Genomic DNA, 14,349 nt, shown 5'->3' with positions numbered 1-14,349 from the left:
AATTTTCGATTGTTTCTTCTTTGAACCGATTTATGAGTGTTTGTTTTTCATTTCCCCTTTTTTCACAAGGGCCCACGTCCGTAGCTGCCACAGCTGAAATGGGAGATTGAGTGAAAGCCTCGGTATTTTTCCGTGTTTGTGAAGAAATGTTTCGAAAATTTATGATGACATCAGTCAGTTTTGCCATGCTGTGAAGAATTTGTTGTGCCTACGCCTTTAGCAATTCACATTCGTTTCAGATTGAAGTCAAACAGTGAGATTTATGACATTTTGATATGCTTGTGGTCTTTACCTTTGATTAATAACTTTTTGAAGCATGGAAATGGAAAATTGTATCTGTCACCAATAAAAAATAATCACCGCTATGAAGCAACAACAAAGTATACAAATAAATAAAAATATAAATATCAGTACCCTTTTAAATTATTTTGTCATAACACGTTCCGGACACTAATGCCATTTTCAAAAAAATTTCTTGGGCCATTTTCAAGGAAATGACTTCATTATGGACATTTTTTCGGACACAAATGCCATTTTCAAGAAAATTATTTGGGCTATTTTCAAGAAAATGACTTCATTTTGGACATGATTCGGACACAAATGCCATTTTAAGTTATTTTCTTGAAAATGGCATTAGTGTCTGAAACATGTGACAGAATAATTTAAAAGGGTACTGATATTTATATTTTTGTTTATATGAAAAGTAGCCCTACAGAAAAAAGACAAAGAAGTATTTATATACAAAAATGTAGAGTTCTGTCCTCATTGAAGAATCGAATAGGAGAAGGGAAAAATATTCAGATTCCATGATTGACACATGTATTTGTTCATAATGTATTGACGTAAACATTGATAAAAATAAGGAGATGAAAAATATCAATAAAGAATGAGATGGAATCTTATCTAGCGAATACATGGAGTGTTGAATAAAATGAGAAATAATAGAATGGATAATCTGAATATGAGAGAAAAATTAATATAAGGTGAAAAATAAAGTTTTTTCTACTACCCTTATGATTTTACATTTTAATTTCAATTCTAATTTCTCTACCCTTATCTTAATACATTATTTTGATATTAAGCTTATTTTGGAGATGAACAAACATTATTTGAAATAGAGTAGGTACAAATAGCTTTAAAATCAAATGAAAACAACTTGATATTATTGTCAAGACCACTGTTCCATTGAAGCAATTCGAGATACTATTTTTGGTTGTCACCATTATCATTCTTTAGTTATCATTCTCTATTATTCTCTAGTGAAGTGGAAGCTTCAACATCAAGCAGCAAAATATAAGTGTTGGTGGAGACTTGCAATTGGTGATTAATGTCGACCAATAAAAACTGATCTTCACTGTCATTGGCCGAGACAAGATACGCCCAAGTATTCCTCACATTGGTTTTGTCTCGGCAAATGGTAATAAAGCTACTGCTCAATGTATAAGCTTTCAGTATACTAGAGATTGATTGATCATCTCGAATTGTTTTAATAAACCAGTGGTTTTGGGAAGATCAAGTGGTATTTTAAATGCATATTTTTTTAACTCTTTATCAGCTTCACAAATCAAATCAAATTTATTCACCAATTAGCAACAGTGTTACAAGAAAACAAATAATTAATTTTTTAAATAATAGGCGAGACTAGAAAAAGAAATCTTGTGCTCTAGCCACGAGTTCAAACATTCCTAACTATATTTAACATGATTTTAGAATTGATACAGCTCTTATTATAAAGAAAAATAAAATACAATAAAAATATATTAAAATAAAAAATAATCAAGACCAGTAAAATACAGATAGATAAATCAAACATTCATACAATTGATTAATATAATCATATAATATAACCAAGATACTCCAAATAAGTAACCAAGATACAAATATAAGATACCAAGATACTTCAAACAACAACTCGCAAAATAGCTTCCAGTTTGAAATTCAATATCATTTTAGCTCCGTGCTATTCTTCCTTTGTTTTCTCAGAGCAGTTTCAGCATCTGGAATTATATTCATGAAGAATCGCATACAATGGCAGTTTGGATTATCTTTTTCTGCCAACTGGAGCTCCAATCTGTACGAGCCATAAGGAGCTATAGGAATTTCTGGTATTTTGAAGTATTCGTTTGATTTCGCGTGAAAATTGGTGATCTTATACAAGCCCTGTCAAATAATGGAACAATATTATAATTTTACCGTAATTGGACATAATTGGTCGATGTTACAAACAATCAATAAGTCAAGTTTCTATATTCATGATTATCTATATATATATATATATATATATATATATATAATATATTATATATATATATAGAAGCGAAATGGCACTCACTCACTGACTGACTGACTCACTCACTCGCAGAACTAAAAATCTACCGGAGCAAAAACCTTCAAATTTGGTAGGTATGTTCAGTTGGCTCTTTAGAGGGGCACTAATAACGTATTTGGGAAAATTTCCAAAGATACGCCCAAAATCTGCGTTTCTCCAGCGTTTTTTTAGAGTTTTCGCAGCTTTATCAAGATCAAATTAACAGAAAATGTTCAAATTTACTACAGAAGCTCAGCTAGGGTGTAATAGTGTTGTGTTATAAGGAATTTGCAATAACGTCAAGGATACGCCCCAAAATTAGCGTTTTTCTAGCGTTGTTTTTTTGCTTTTTCTCGGATTCATCGAGAACAAATGAACAGAAATTGTTCAAATTTAGTACAGATGCTTTGCTAGGGTGTAATAATGTTGTGTTAGAAGGAATTTGAAATAACGCCAAAGATATGCCCAAAATCTGCGTTTTTGGCGATAGAAGCGAGCCTGCTGATCTCATTTTTGGACGATCCAGTCGGGGGTTCAGGGGACGGAGTCCCCTGGCTAGACGGATATTGCAAGCGAAGCGAGCCTGATGGCTAGTTAAGCATAATCCTGATGAGCGTGATATAGATGACACAGAAATTAAAGATATGTTAAGCTAAGCATTATAAGCTTGAAAGTCAAATAATTATACCATGTAAAGAATTACTATTGCAACATATTCTGAGAACCACATATTTTTTGTTTAAAAAATGACAAAGAAATGCAATACTGAAAAGATTCTTTGTAATATACACAAATTTTGGTAATATTGTACTACAATATTATTGTTCCAAGTAAGTATTACAAGTAGCCTCCATGACAGGATATTGTTAAAACAACAGTATTATTATGTTCACTATATTAATGATAGTCATAACTACAATTTAGTAGGTATTATCATAGAAAGCCTATGATATAACCTGTTGGAAATCTGTGGTAGGTATTATTTATAAAGTCATAGTAGGTATTCTACCATATTAAGCGTTTCCAGAAGGCGTTTTTTAGAGTCTGCAGGACAGAAAGCTCTCTGATTGGTTGATTGGGTTGGTGCCTGGAAAATCCGCTCAATGTGGTCTGACTCTAATATTATTCATATTTTCAAACTCTATAAAGATTCTTAGTTACACCAATATTCATTGGAAACGAGCCCAGTTCATAAATTGACAGTTGCCTCATGAATTTGTAATGAAATGGGTAACAAATGGACTAACCCAATGTGGTCAGATCCTAATATTATTTATAGTCTCAAACTCTATAAAGATTACACCAAACTCTATAAAGTTACACCAATATTCATTAGAAACGAGCCCAGTTCAATTGGCAGTTGCCTATCGAATTCGTAATGAAATGAGAAACAAATGGACTAACCCAATGTGGTCAGATCCTAATATTATTTATAGTCTCAAACTCTATAAAAACTCTTGTAGTCACAACAATATTTATTCCAAATTTGCTCAGTTCAATTGGCAGTGCCCTCGAATTCGTAATGAAATGAGTAACAAATGGACTAACCCAAATGTGGTCAGATCCTAATATTATTTATAGTCTCAAACTCTATAAAAATTCTTGTAGTCACAACAGTATTTATTCCAAATTTGCTCAGTTCAATTGGCAGTTGCCTCTCAAATTCGTAATGAAATGAGTGAAAAATGGACTAATCCAGGTAATATACTCAATGTGGTCTCATCCTAGTATCATTTATAGTCTCAAACTTCAATTTTAATTTATTAAAACACACAAAACAAGACAAAATAAAAAGTTCAACTCTATAAAAATTCTTGTATTACACCAATATTCATTGCAAACTTCATTATATGAAGTACGAGCTGGCCCGGCGAACTTCGTACCGCCAAATAGTTAATACATCTCGTGACAAACTTTAGCTTGATGCGGCGTGATGCGGCATTCTGCATCCAGGTGCTTCTTGCTTATTGGTTTGAATGAAACAATTCACACACACTGAAACGGGCATGGCGTGGAACGGTGTGATAAGGCAATCTCCATAAGATCAACACGTTGTATCACCAAGCCGCGCCTCCTCAGTGTACTTTGCTTTAGCTTAATCTGATACACTATATTTTTATGAAAATTATCCAACAATCAGTATTTACATTTATATCTCATTATGGATTTCCTATGTGCTCAGTTATTTGTGCAACAGTTTGTATTTTTAGTTGAATGCAGCTTGCTGGGAGTTGAATGGTATATCTCCTTGCTGCTGATTTTCCCGTGCATATTCTAAATTTACAGCATTTCGAGTTCTACGACCCAAGTTTGGACGTCGTTCGTACCGCGGCATTATCAAGAATTGAAATTTTGTGAATCAGTAGAAGATAATTGTAAAACAGATCTACCGACGGCTGTTGGATGACGCAATGATTATAACAGCTGATTTTTATTTCTGTGTGTGGCCAGCTCACAAATCTTCTCCCATAAGGATTACATGTAAACTTTGAAGGACCGTAGGAAAGAGTCCTGAAGTCGGAGTATAAATTTGATGGGCCATAAACCTAGTCCTGAACATAACGAACACAACTAAAAAAATCATCCAATTCAGTGCACAAATGAAAAAGTTATTGAATGTCAAAATTTGAGGCTCGATTTTCATTCATATAGATTGGCTCAGTTCAATTGGCAGTTGCTCCTTAAATTCGTAATGGAATGAGACAAAAAGTGACCAATTCAGGTAGTAAGTAATTACCGGAACTGCAGCAAGGCAGATGTCCTTTGGGTTGTAGCCAGCGTGAGTGGCCAGGTCATTGATTAATGGCTTGATCCATTCCAGTAATTGACATGTTGGTCTCGTGATTTCTGCTAAACTGTTGTACTGGCCATTCGCTCCTTTCATGGATGCTATCAGACGCAACTAGCAAACAATTAAGACAATCAGAATGATTTTCAGTATCTTAATAACTTTTTGTGAAAATATGATTGTGTTGAAATGTTGTTGGATGCTATCAGACCCAACTTGCGAAAAATAATGATAACCAGGATCACTTTGAGGGCCAGTTTCCGAGCTCGTGATTCAGCTAAGTCCTAGACTTTAAACAGCTGGAGTCAGAAAATTGGTTTTCCAAAACGGGGCTTAGTAGTAGTCATTGTCATAGTCACGTTTGAATTAAATTTCAAAAAACTAGAAAATTGAACACAAAATAAAATAAAGAGAAAATAGTGTGAAGTTTCAGCTATTTCAAATTATTTAGGAATGTCTAATTTTGTCAAGGAAAAACATTTCCAATTATAGAAATGAAATAAAAACTACGACTACTGTTATAAAAGCAGCGACTAGGCCCCGTTTCGGAAATCCAATTTTCTGACTCCAGCTGTAAAAAAGTCTAGGACTTAGATAAATCCCAAGCTTGAAAACCGGCCCTTAGAATATTTATAACATTTTGTAAGGAAATGATTGTGGTTGGAATGTTGTTGTTGATCAGATGGAAATTACTGGGATATTGCATTATCCAAATGGTAATGAATTAACAATAATTATAAGATGAAAATCCAGATCGAATGCTGCAAATTTTGTTGATCAGTTACAATCAAAGGAGTCCATCAGTATTCAATCCATGCTTGAAAGCTTAGCGATGTATACTTTCCATCATGAAGAGCTGTACTTGAATAGTTCAGAAAGTTGAGGAACCAATAATTGGTTTAATTTTTGAATTATTCTAAACCAATATAAATTATACACTTCAATATTAATATCAGGGCACCAAGCTTCACTTGTTATTTATCTATTGATGAACAGAACTCAATTCTCTAAAAAGATTGGGGAAGGACAAACAGGCACAGCCCAAAACTGTTTCTTCCCCGAATTTTTATTTATACACTATAAGTATTCCAAGAAATAAGTCACACTCCAAACACTTTAATTCAGGTAAAATTTTCAGTCCAAATATTTGAAAACAAAAGTTCTAATTTGGATTGTTTACAAACCAAATTGAATAACAAAATAACACTCACTAATCACTTGGAACTGTAAAATAATGATTCACTTTGAATATTATGATATACCATCACATATCAACAAATCAGATTATTTTGATCGAGTCAATTGAAATTCTTAGATTTCTCGTGAGATACGGTACACAGGTGATCTCTCACACAGGCACATGCATCTTCTGTTATCGACAGACGACAAAATTATCATCTGTTTCCCAAGCATGAATTATCCTTTTCATGTCCTTCAACGAGTTTTCCCAGGGATGAGACCTAGTGCAATCGAATTTTTATATCATAAACCTACTATGTTCAAAATTTCGTGAAAATCGTTAGAGCCGTTTCCGAGATCCATTGAACATAAATAACCAGATATTATAAAAATATAAACAGACATACAGAAATTGCTCGCTTGATATAATAGGATATGTATAATTATAATAATGAATTAATAGAGCTGGGGTAATAAGTATTATTTATTTATTTATTCATTCATTTCATTGGCAATCACAGATCATAATTATAATATGATTGGGAGAAGACAACAGGCATAGCCAAAACTGTCTTCTCCAAATTTTTACCATAAAAGTTTCAAAAAATAATAAGGTTAAGATTTCACTTCCACTTTAAAAAAGTACAATTTCCACTCCAAAACTAATGACTAAACTAAAAATTTTGAATTTTGATATTTGAAAACTGATTAAAAACAAAAATATTTCACTCAAATCTCTATAAATTGGAAATTTTTGAGAAATTTTGCAAAATTTTGAGCCAGAAAAGAAACACAACTTCAATATTAGCACAGCTGATCATTATTATTAATAAAAATAATAACAATATACTAACAAGATTCTGAAGAACAAGGTTACATCAGTTTCCAATGGTTGTATGAGCCGCTTATAGGGAGGGGCTTGTCTAGGCCAGTGGCAGACGTTCACCTTGACAGGTCACGGCTTCCACCAATAGCAAGCAATAACTCAGCCATTACTATAAATACTGCAGCTCTCCACTTTACCACAGTATACATACAGTATGGAAACTTGGCTAGTACCCTGGCGCAAAAAATCCGCCATCTTGTTAGGAAGCGCCGCATTGTGATAGTATTAATGGGAAGTTCGGATCACTCTATTGATCCGGATCAATTGATCTCGTTCACTGCCGCGAGCCAATCAGAAGACCAGGATTGGAACTTCCTAAGGTCACGTGACGTGTCTAGTATTTGTGTAATGTAAAAGCATTGGTTAGATAGGCGTTTGATTGACAGTTTCCATTCTGTACCTTTTCTGTGACTTTACTTCCAATTCACTAGAGATCAATGATGGTGTAACAACCGAAATCGGTATCTCGATTTTTAATGAATCTTTGGCAGATGATAATGTAACAACCGAAACCGGTATCTCTATTCTTAATGAATCTGTGGCAACGGGTAAGTACCATAATATCACCCTCACAACTGCTCAGAAGATTTATAGAAGATATTTTCAATTGAAGACGTTAGTTGTCTATTAATTATTGATTTGATTTCTCAATAATTGGAAGAGGTTGGTTGTATCATAAATTGGAGAGATTTGTTGAAGGGTTCATCTCGTTAGATAGAAGATATTCCAATTATTGAAAAATTTAGTTGCTTGAAGAACTGTCTCTATTAGAATTTTACCTTCTATACAGGTATCATATGTTTAGTGGGTAAAATTAAATCTAGTTGTAAACCATTCTACAAGGGGTTCCCCAGGGTCTGTCTGGGTCCCTCCTATTTATGTTTATATCAATGACCTTCCTGAATCAGTTCCAAATAATCGTCTTATACGCAGATGACACCACTCTTTTGTGCTCTAATAAATTCCTACAATTAATTCAATAATGTCAAGTTATATGAGGGAAAGATCTGACCTCTGGTTCTCAGCAAATAAGCTGATAGTGGATCAGCAAAAGACTGAATTAATTATATTTAGCACCAACTTGACCTGTTCACAGAAATCAGTGAAGCTGCTGGGAATTCACCTGGTTCTAGGTACCTTGGTCCAGCCACACTGATTCTCTCTGTAGCAGACTGAGTAGAGTGCTATTTTTATTGAAGAGGCTGTACCAGTTCTAATCTTGCTTATACTGCAATTATGCTTTTTTCACTCCCATCTGCAATATGGATCTTTGTTATGGGGTAATTCTTGGATGCGAAAAGTGTTTTTCTTAGTCACATAAGAACACTACGCACAGTTTTTAATTTGGGCATGAGGGATCTTGTAAACCTGTGTTTTCAGCTAGTGGCTTGACGAACTGTCTCTATTAGAATTTTACCTTCTATACAGGTATCAGTGCGCCATAATGCAGGTATAAGCAGTTTAAATACTATATGTATGATCATGTTCAATTGACTTTTGTCGATGAAACCAATGTTTGTTTATGACAATAAAAAGATTTGATTTGATTTGACTCTTACATTAGTTTTTGTATCTTTCGAATATTGAAGCTTCTCAATGTAATGTTAGACCCTGTATGACAGAATTAACAGTTGAGGGAATACAATACATCACAATATTCTTACAGAATTTTTTGTCTTCAAATATGTTTGCTTTTCAATGTTATGTGAGACTCCTATATGGCAGAAATCAACGATAAAGAAATACATACAATGCTCTACATCAGTTGTATCTTCCAAATACATGGGCTTCCTAATGTAATGTTGAATACCTGTATTTCAAAAATCAACAGATAGAAAATAAATGAGGATGCTCTTACATTAGTTGTATCTTTCAAATACATGTAGTTGCGCAATGTAACGTTGAAGAGCCAATCTTGATTTGGTAGCTGGCGCATAGTGAAATTACAGTTGAGACAACTACGAGAGTTCCCATTTATTCTACAGTACTCTGTAACCGTCGGTGTACGTTGATATGGTCCCTGTTAGAAAAATGATATGTGGTTTAATGTCGAACATTATAAGGTTGCTCATTGAAGGGTTGAATCCAATTCAAGTCATTGACGAGTTGAATTCAATTCAAGTCATTGATGGGTTGAAACCAATACCCTGTCATTGATGGGTTGGAATTGAGTTTTTATCAAGTTAAAAAATTCATAGAGTACAGGTCTTGGATTAGGAAATTTATGACTAACTCTCATATTTAATTAAAATTAACTAACGGACATTGTCCGTTATCAAATAATGTTGGTAATTAACCATTAAGTTTATGTGTGTTTATTAACTCAAACTTATTGCATGTAACAAAAGTAAAGAATATTAAAATAGGATGAACTGTAGTTTTGTTTAGATCAAATAAACTAACGAAGTTCATTTAATTAAACAAAATGTTTGATATATCACCATCTCCTATCATTATTCTCATATATTATTTTCTCACAATTATAACAACATCAACACATTATGAAGGATTGGAGGATGACTCAGCAAACCATACAGGCATTTTTATTCACTGAATAATACTTTTATTGAGATAATACTTAGCCAAGCCTCATCCTTATGAAATGAACTTATTCTCAGTATGAAAGTATTTGTTCAAATGGAAGTCTGAGAGTATCCACTCAAGTCATGCATTTAACGCGTTATATTGACAAGAATTACTTCAATGAAAATACACTATAACAAACCTAAGAGATTATTATTATTATTAAACGAAAATCCAAATTAAATGCTGTAATTCACCCCGAAGACTTCTGCTACTAAATTCAAATTAATTTGTCAAATAATTTTTGAATCGTAGAGCTCATCGAATTTCCATCTAGCTGTTTACCCTGTTGTCAATATTTGCAGTAGCAGAAGTCTTCGGGGTGATTTACAGCATTTAATTTGGATCTTCGTTTAATAAAAATAATTAGTTCATTAGCATTTGAATAATTGCAATATCTCAGTAATTTCCATCTGTAAACATAAGAGACTTACCACATAATCATCGAGTAGATCTGCTCTAACAAAAAGTAGAATTGATAAATAATTAGTACAGATGATGAACATGATCTTCATGATCATCAATATAATATCCTTTCTGTCATCAAATACGAACAATGTTAGAATGGAAGTGGAAAAATGTTTTATTAGGTGGATTTAGGACTTTAAGTGCTCTGTACCTCTCAACCTTGAGTGGGATCAAACTTGAATAATAAAATTCTGGAAGTGGCAATCATAGTTCTATATTGCATGATCAAGTCACATTAATGATATTCAACAAAAACCGAACATTCAATACAGCTCTAATATGATTTATCTTGTTGATGATGGTAATAGAGATAACAATAGAGAAATTTCAGTACATCATTTTATTAAGCAAGATATTATATTTTTCAATCATTTCATAATGAATTTTCATAATTAAGATGAAATATTTTGTTTAATTCTACATTGTTGAAAGACGATCTGGCAACAGACCGAAGCGTGAAAGAGATAGCGATATCCACTTTGTTGAATGATAGACAAGGATAGCAATTCCACTGCCATTATAACGTGGACCTCACTATAGATGCACGTGCAGATTTTAGAAATTATCCAGCCATATTTTTGTATATCAATCGTATGGCTCAATATTTTAACAGCTTCGAGAATGAATCAAATAAACCCGGGGACACGCACTACCGTAAACAAAGCCGTAGTGCATTCGTGTGACGTCAGCACAGGTAGGGCTCCTACACCATTAAAAATCCGTTGATTTCAGCTGATCTGTATCAGCTAGTGTTTCTATTGGTGTAGGAGCCCTACCTGTGCTGACGTCACACGAATGCACTAAGGCTTTGTTTACGGAGTTAGTGGGACACGCCAGTCATACAGCGTTCCAATCCGACTCCGATCATACAGGCGGACGACTGCATGACAGCGAAATTGAATGCAACAAGCTAGTCACTAGTGCATCCAGTCCGTTATTATGACCTTTTATACCACAACCTTTCCACCCCATAGAAAAGACGGAAATGAGTCGGATCTGAACGCTGCATGACATGTGTGTCTCCGGCTTGTTAGGATACAACCGATAAGTGAATCGTGAGAAGCGACTGGAGGTGACATTTTAAATATTGGGGAGAAAATAACATAAAAAGAGAGATTTTAAGCGTTTTATCTGTGAAACATGTGGATTTAAAAGCAATATCCATTGTTGAGATGAACACTCTTGGCATAAAAATTATTTTCTTAACGATTATTTCTCTCATCTCTGCTCTCGGAAATGGATAATAGGTACTCATGAGGTACTTATAGGTACTCATAGGTACTCATGAGGTACTCATAGGTACTCATAGGTACTCATATAAGGTACTCATTGTAAGAGGTAATTGATGGTTCATTCTCTAAAAATTCGAGGATCAAGATCAAAATTTCAGAATAGTTGTGCGGTTTCTCTGCCTTTGCTTCCTCAGAATAGTTTTGGCATCAGGAATTATATCCATGAACACTCGCATACAATGGCAGCTTGGGTTATCTTTCTCTGACAAATGGAACTCAAATTTGTAAGAGCCATAAGGAGCTATTGGAATCTGTGATATTCTGAAATGAGATTGTGCTTTCACATGGAAGTTGGTGATCTGGAACCATCCCTGTGGAAAAAATGGAAATTATTACTTGAATTATGAATTTTTTAAAAAAATTTATTTAAATTATTATTTTCCTTATCATAAATTTTAATGGAACTTATCAGTGATTGGAAGATGGAATATTGGACGGGTCTAGTATCGACCAATGATAGTCGTGCAGTCATGCTCAACCTTCATTGGTCAACAGCTAATGGCCAATCGTAGAGCTTTGCCCATACTATTCAGCTGTTCTATACTATTTTTAGCTTTAAGTCAACTAGAGATATCTTATTCTTAACAACGAGAACAAGTATTTTGAGTGTTTTAATGAATTAGTGTTTTTGACAGTATTGAAATGTTCATCTCTTTTCTGTATAGGGCTACTTGTAATAAAAATATAAAGAAAAATGAAATGACTTGAAAATGGCATCAATGTCCGAAACATGTTGTGATAAAATATTCAAAAGGGTACTGAGATTTTTTTCATTTTTATTGAAATGTTTATATGGATATCTACCTCACCTCAAGCTACACATCACAACTATGAAACTGAATTTCAAGTAAAAAAAATGACAAAAGTGTTTTATAACTGTCAAGACACCTCAATAGTAGGATTCTCTCTCGGAATATTCTATTGGATATTATTTGAGAAGGGTATATTGGAACTATTTTTGAGAAGGGTATTCATATTCATATTAATGGGACAAGGCATTCTTAGTTTTTCTCTCCCAATCTGTGCTCCATTATAAGGAAGAGAATGAATGGAGAATAAATTAAGAATAATGGTTTTGTTTTTTCGAATTGGTTTCTACGGTTTTGCAGATTTGACGCCTAGTGAGATCGGACTCCCCAATTAATTTAACATCATATTGCATGTATGCTCTTTGGAGTGACAAAATTCTTCAGAGTTCAGTTGGTCAACGGCAAAGGCATAAAATAACTTCTTTACAATTCATTCCTTATATTCTACCACAGGTAAGGGATGTATTGCCTCCAAAAAAAGTATTGCCTCCAATTTCAAGTTTTCTGTATATTTTAAGGTTTTCTGAGTACAAAAAAAGAATTTTCGGTTGTTAAAATCGATCACATCAAAATACATTAACTCCATCCCTAATTAACTGATTGACTTGGAAATCTCAAAACTCAGCTGGGCACACACCAGTTAGTCAAGACAAGACACTTTTAGTCACAATACTTCACATAGCTGCTTATGAAGACAGTCTAATTGCAATGACTAATCGGTGTGTGTTGCTTCATAAGCAACTATGTGAAGTATTGTGACTAATCATGACTAGTCTTGTCTTGACTAACTGGTGTGGGCCCACCCTTAGGTCTTTTCTATGAGCATCCGACAGTAAGGAGTTCAATAGAAAATTACGTATAGTGAATTTAATGTGTTATAGTTAATGAGTTAATGAGTATGAGTATAATATTGTTAATGAGTATGTATTGACTATGTTATCATGGTTCTCTCAGAAATGGATCCACATTATTTCAAATTCATACCCTGGATATTCATAAGGCCCTATTCAACAGACAAAAACTGAACAATATTCTCGAGGAAAATTAATTTTGGTCACTTTCTATATCAGTTTAGAAAAATGGCTTTAACGATTTTCAAAATATCTTTTTATTTTTTTTTTAATTATTCCTGAAAATCACATCTATGATCTCACTGATCTTGACAGAGTTTGAACAATATTCTCGAGAAAAATTAATTTTGATCATCTTCTATATCAGTTTTAAAAAAATGGTTTTACCGATTTTCAAAATATCTTTTTTTTTAATCCCTGAGAATCTCATTATTTATGATCTTACCGGCATTATATAAGAACAGATGTCCTTTGGGTTGTATCCAGCGTGTTCAGAAAGGTCATTGACAAATGGCTTGATCCATTCTAGCCATTTACATGCTGGTCTTGTGATGTCTGCCAAACTGTTGTAATGACCGCTCGCTCCCTTGGTGGAGGCTACTATCCGCATCTTGGAAAAAATATCATGCATCAGAGAAAATATTTGATCAAACTCCAGAATTTATAGCTTTATAGATCTAGATATGGCATTTGAAGAAGTTTGTTCCTCTATAATAATTCGTAGCAGTTATTGGAACTATCCAGCAGTATAGAATCATCGGATTCACACCGAAGAATGAACAGTCGAATTCAAGCTGCAGAAATTGGGTTTCTAAGGAGTGTATTTGGCTGCACTAGAGTTGAGATAAGAAACACTGATATGAGACAGGGTTTATTGGTTGCTCCTCTACATGAAAGAATTATTCAAAATATACGCAACTAGAGCAGTCATTTGGATAGAATGCCACCTGGAAGAATTCCGTTGTAGTCCAAACTATAGACCTACAGGAAAAAGAGATGTAGGGAGACCAAGAAAAAGATGGTACCGGAACAGGATCATTAATGAACCTAATCCCTGAAGTGAAGGTGATGATGAATAGAATGCTAAATAGTTGATATTTAGCAGTATCTATATATAATAGAATCTTAAAATATTCAGCAGTATTTTAGAACTATTTACCTAAAATATTCTTGACATTGACATAA

At 33.7% G+C, this 14,349-nt stretch overlaps 1 protein-coding gene across 1 annotated transcript; it reads right to left on the bottom strand.

Annotated features, from left to right (window-relative positions):
* Positions 1–1,944: 1,944 nt before the first annotated feature.
* On the bottom strand, positions 1,945–13,774 carry LOC120352262. Its single transcript, XM_039432033.1, has 4 exons — positions 13,610–13,774; positions 9,020–9,181; positions 5,046–5,210; positions 1,945–2,160 (listed from the first exon to the last, which is right to left on the bottom strand). The coding sequence occupies exons 1-4, from the start codon at positions 13,772–13,774 to the stop codon at positions 1,945–1,947; spliced, it is 708 nt and encodes a 235-aa protein (XP_039287967.1).
* Between the last annotated feature and the right edge of the window lie 575 nt (positions 13,775–14,349).

This window comes from Nilaparvata lugens, chromosome 7 (assembly GCF_014356525.2).
Source record: "Nilaparvata lugens isolate BPH chromosome 7, ASM1435652v1, whole genome shotgun sequence".
NCBI classification, from domain to species: Eukaryota; Metazoa; Arthropoda; class Insecta; order Hemiptera; family Delphacidae; genus Nilaparvata; species Nilaparvata lugens.
This window is presented reverse-complemented; position numbering and strand designations above follow the sequence as displayed.

What these genes read in the sequence shown, in the direction of transcription:
- LOC120352262 (XM_039432033.1), bottom strand. Translation starts at nt 13,774, where the DNA reads ATGCGGATAGTAGCCTCCACCAAGGGAGCGAGCGGTCATTACAACAGT. An exon ending in TCTGTTCTTATATAATGCCG is followed by an intron (nt 9,182 to 13,609) that starts GTAAGATCATAA and finishes TTTTTCTAACAG; the next exon opens with GGACCATATCAACGTACACC. An exon ending in TCTGCCTTGCTGCAGTTCCG is followed by an intron (nt 2,161 to 5,045) that starts GTAATTACTTAC and finishes ATTATTTGACAG; the next exon opens with GGCTTGTATAAGATCACCAA.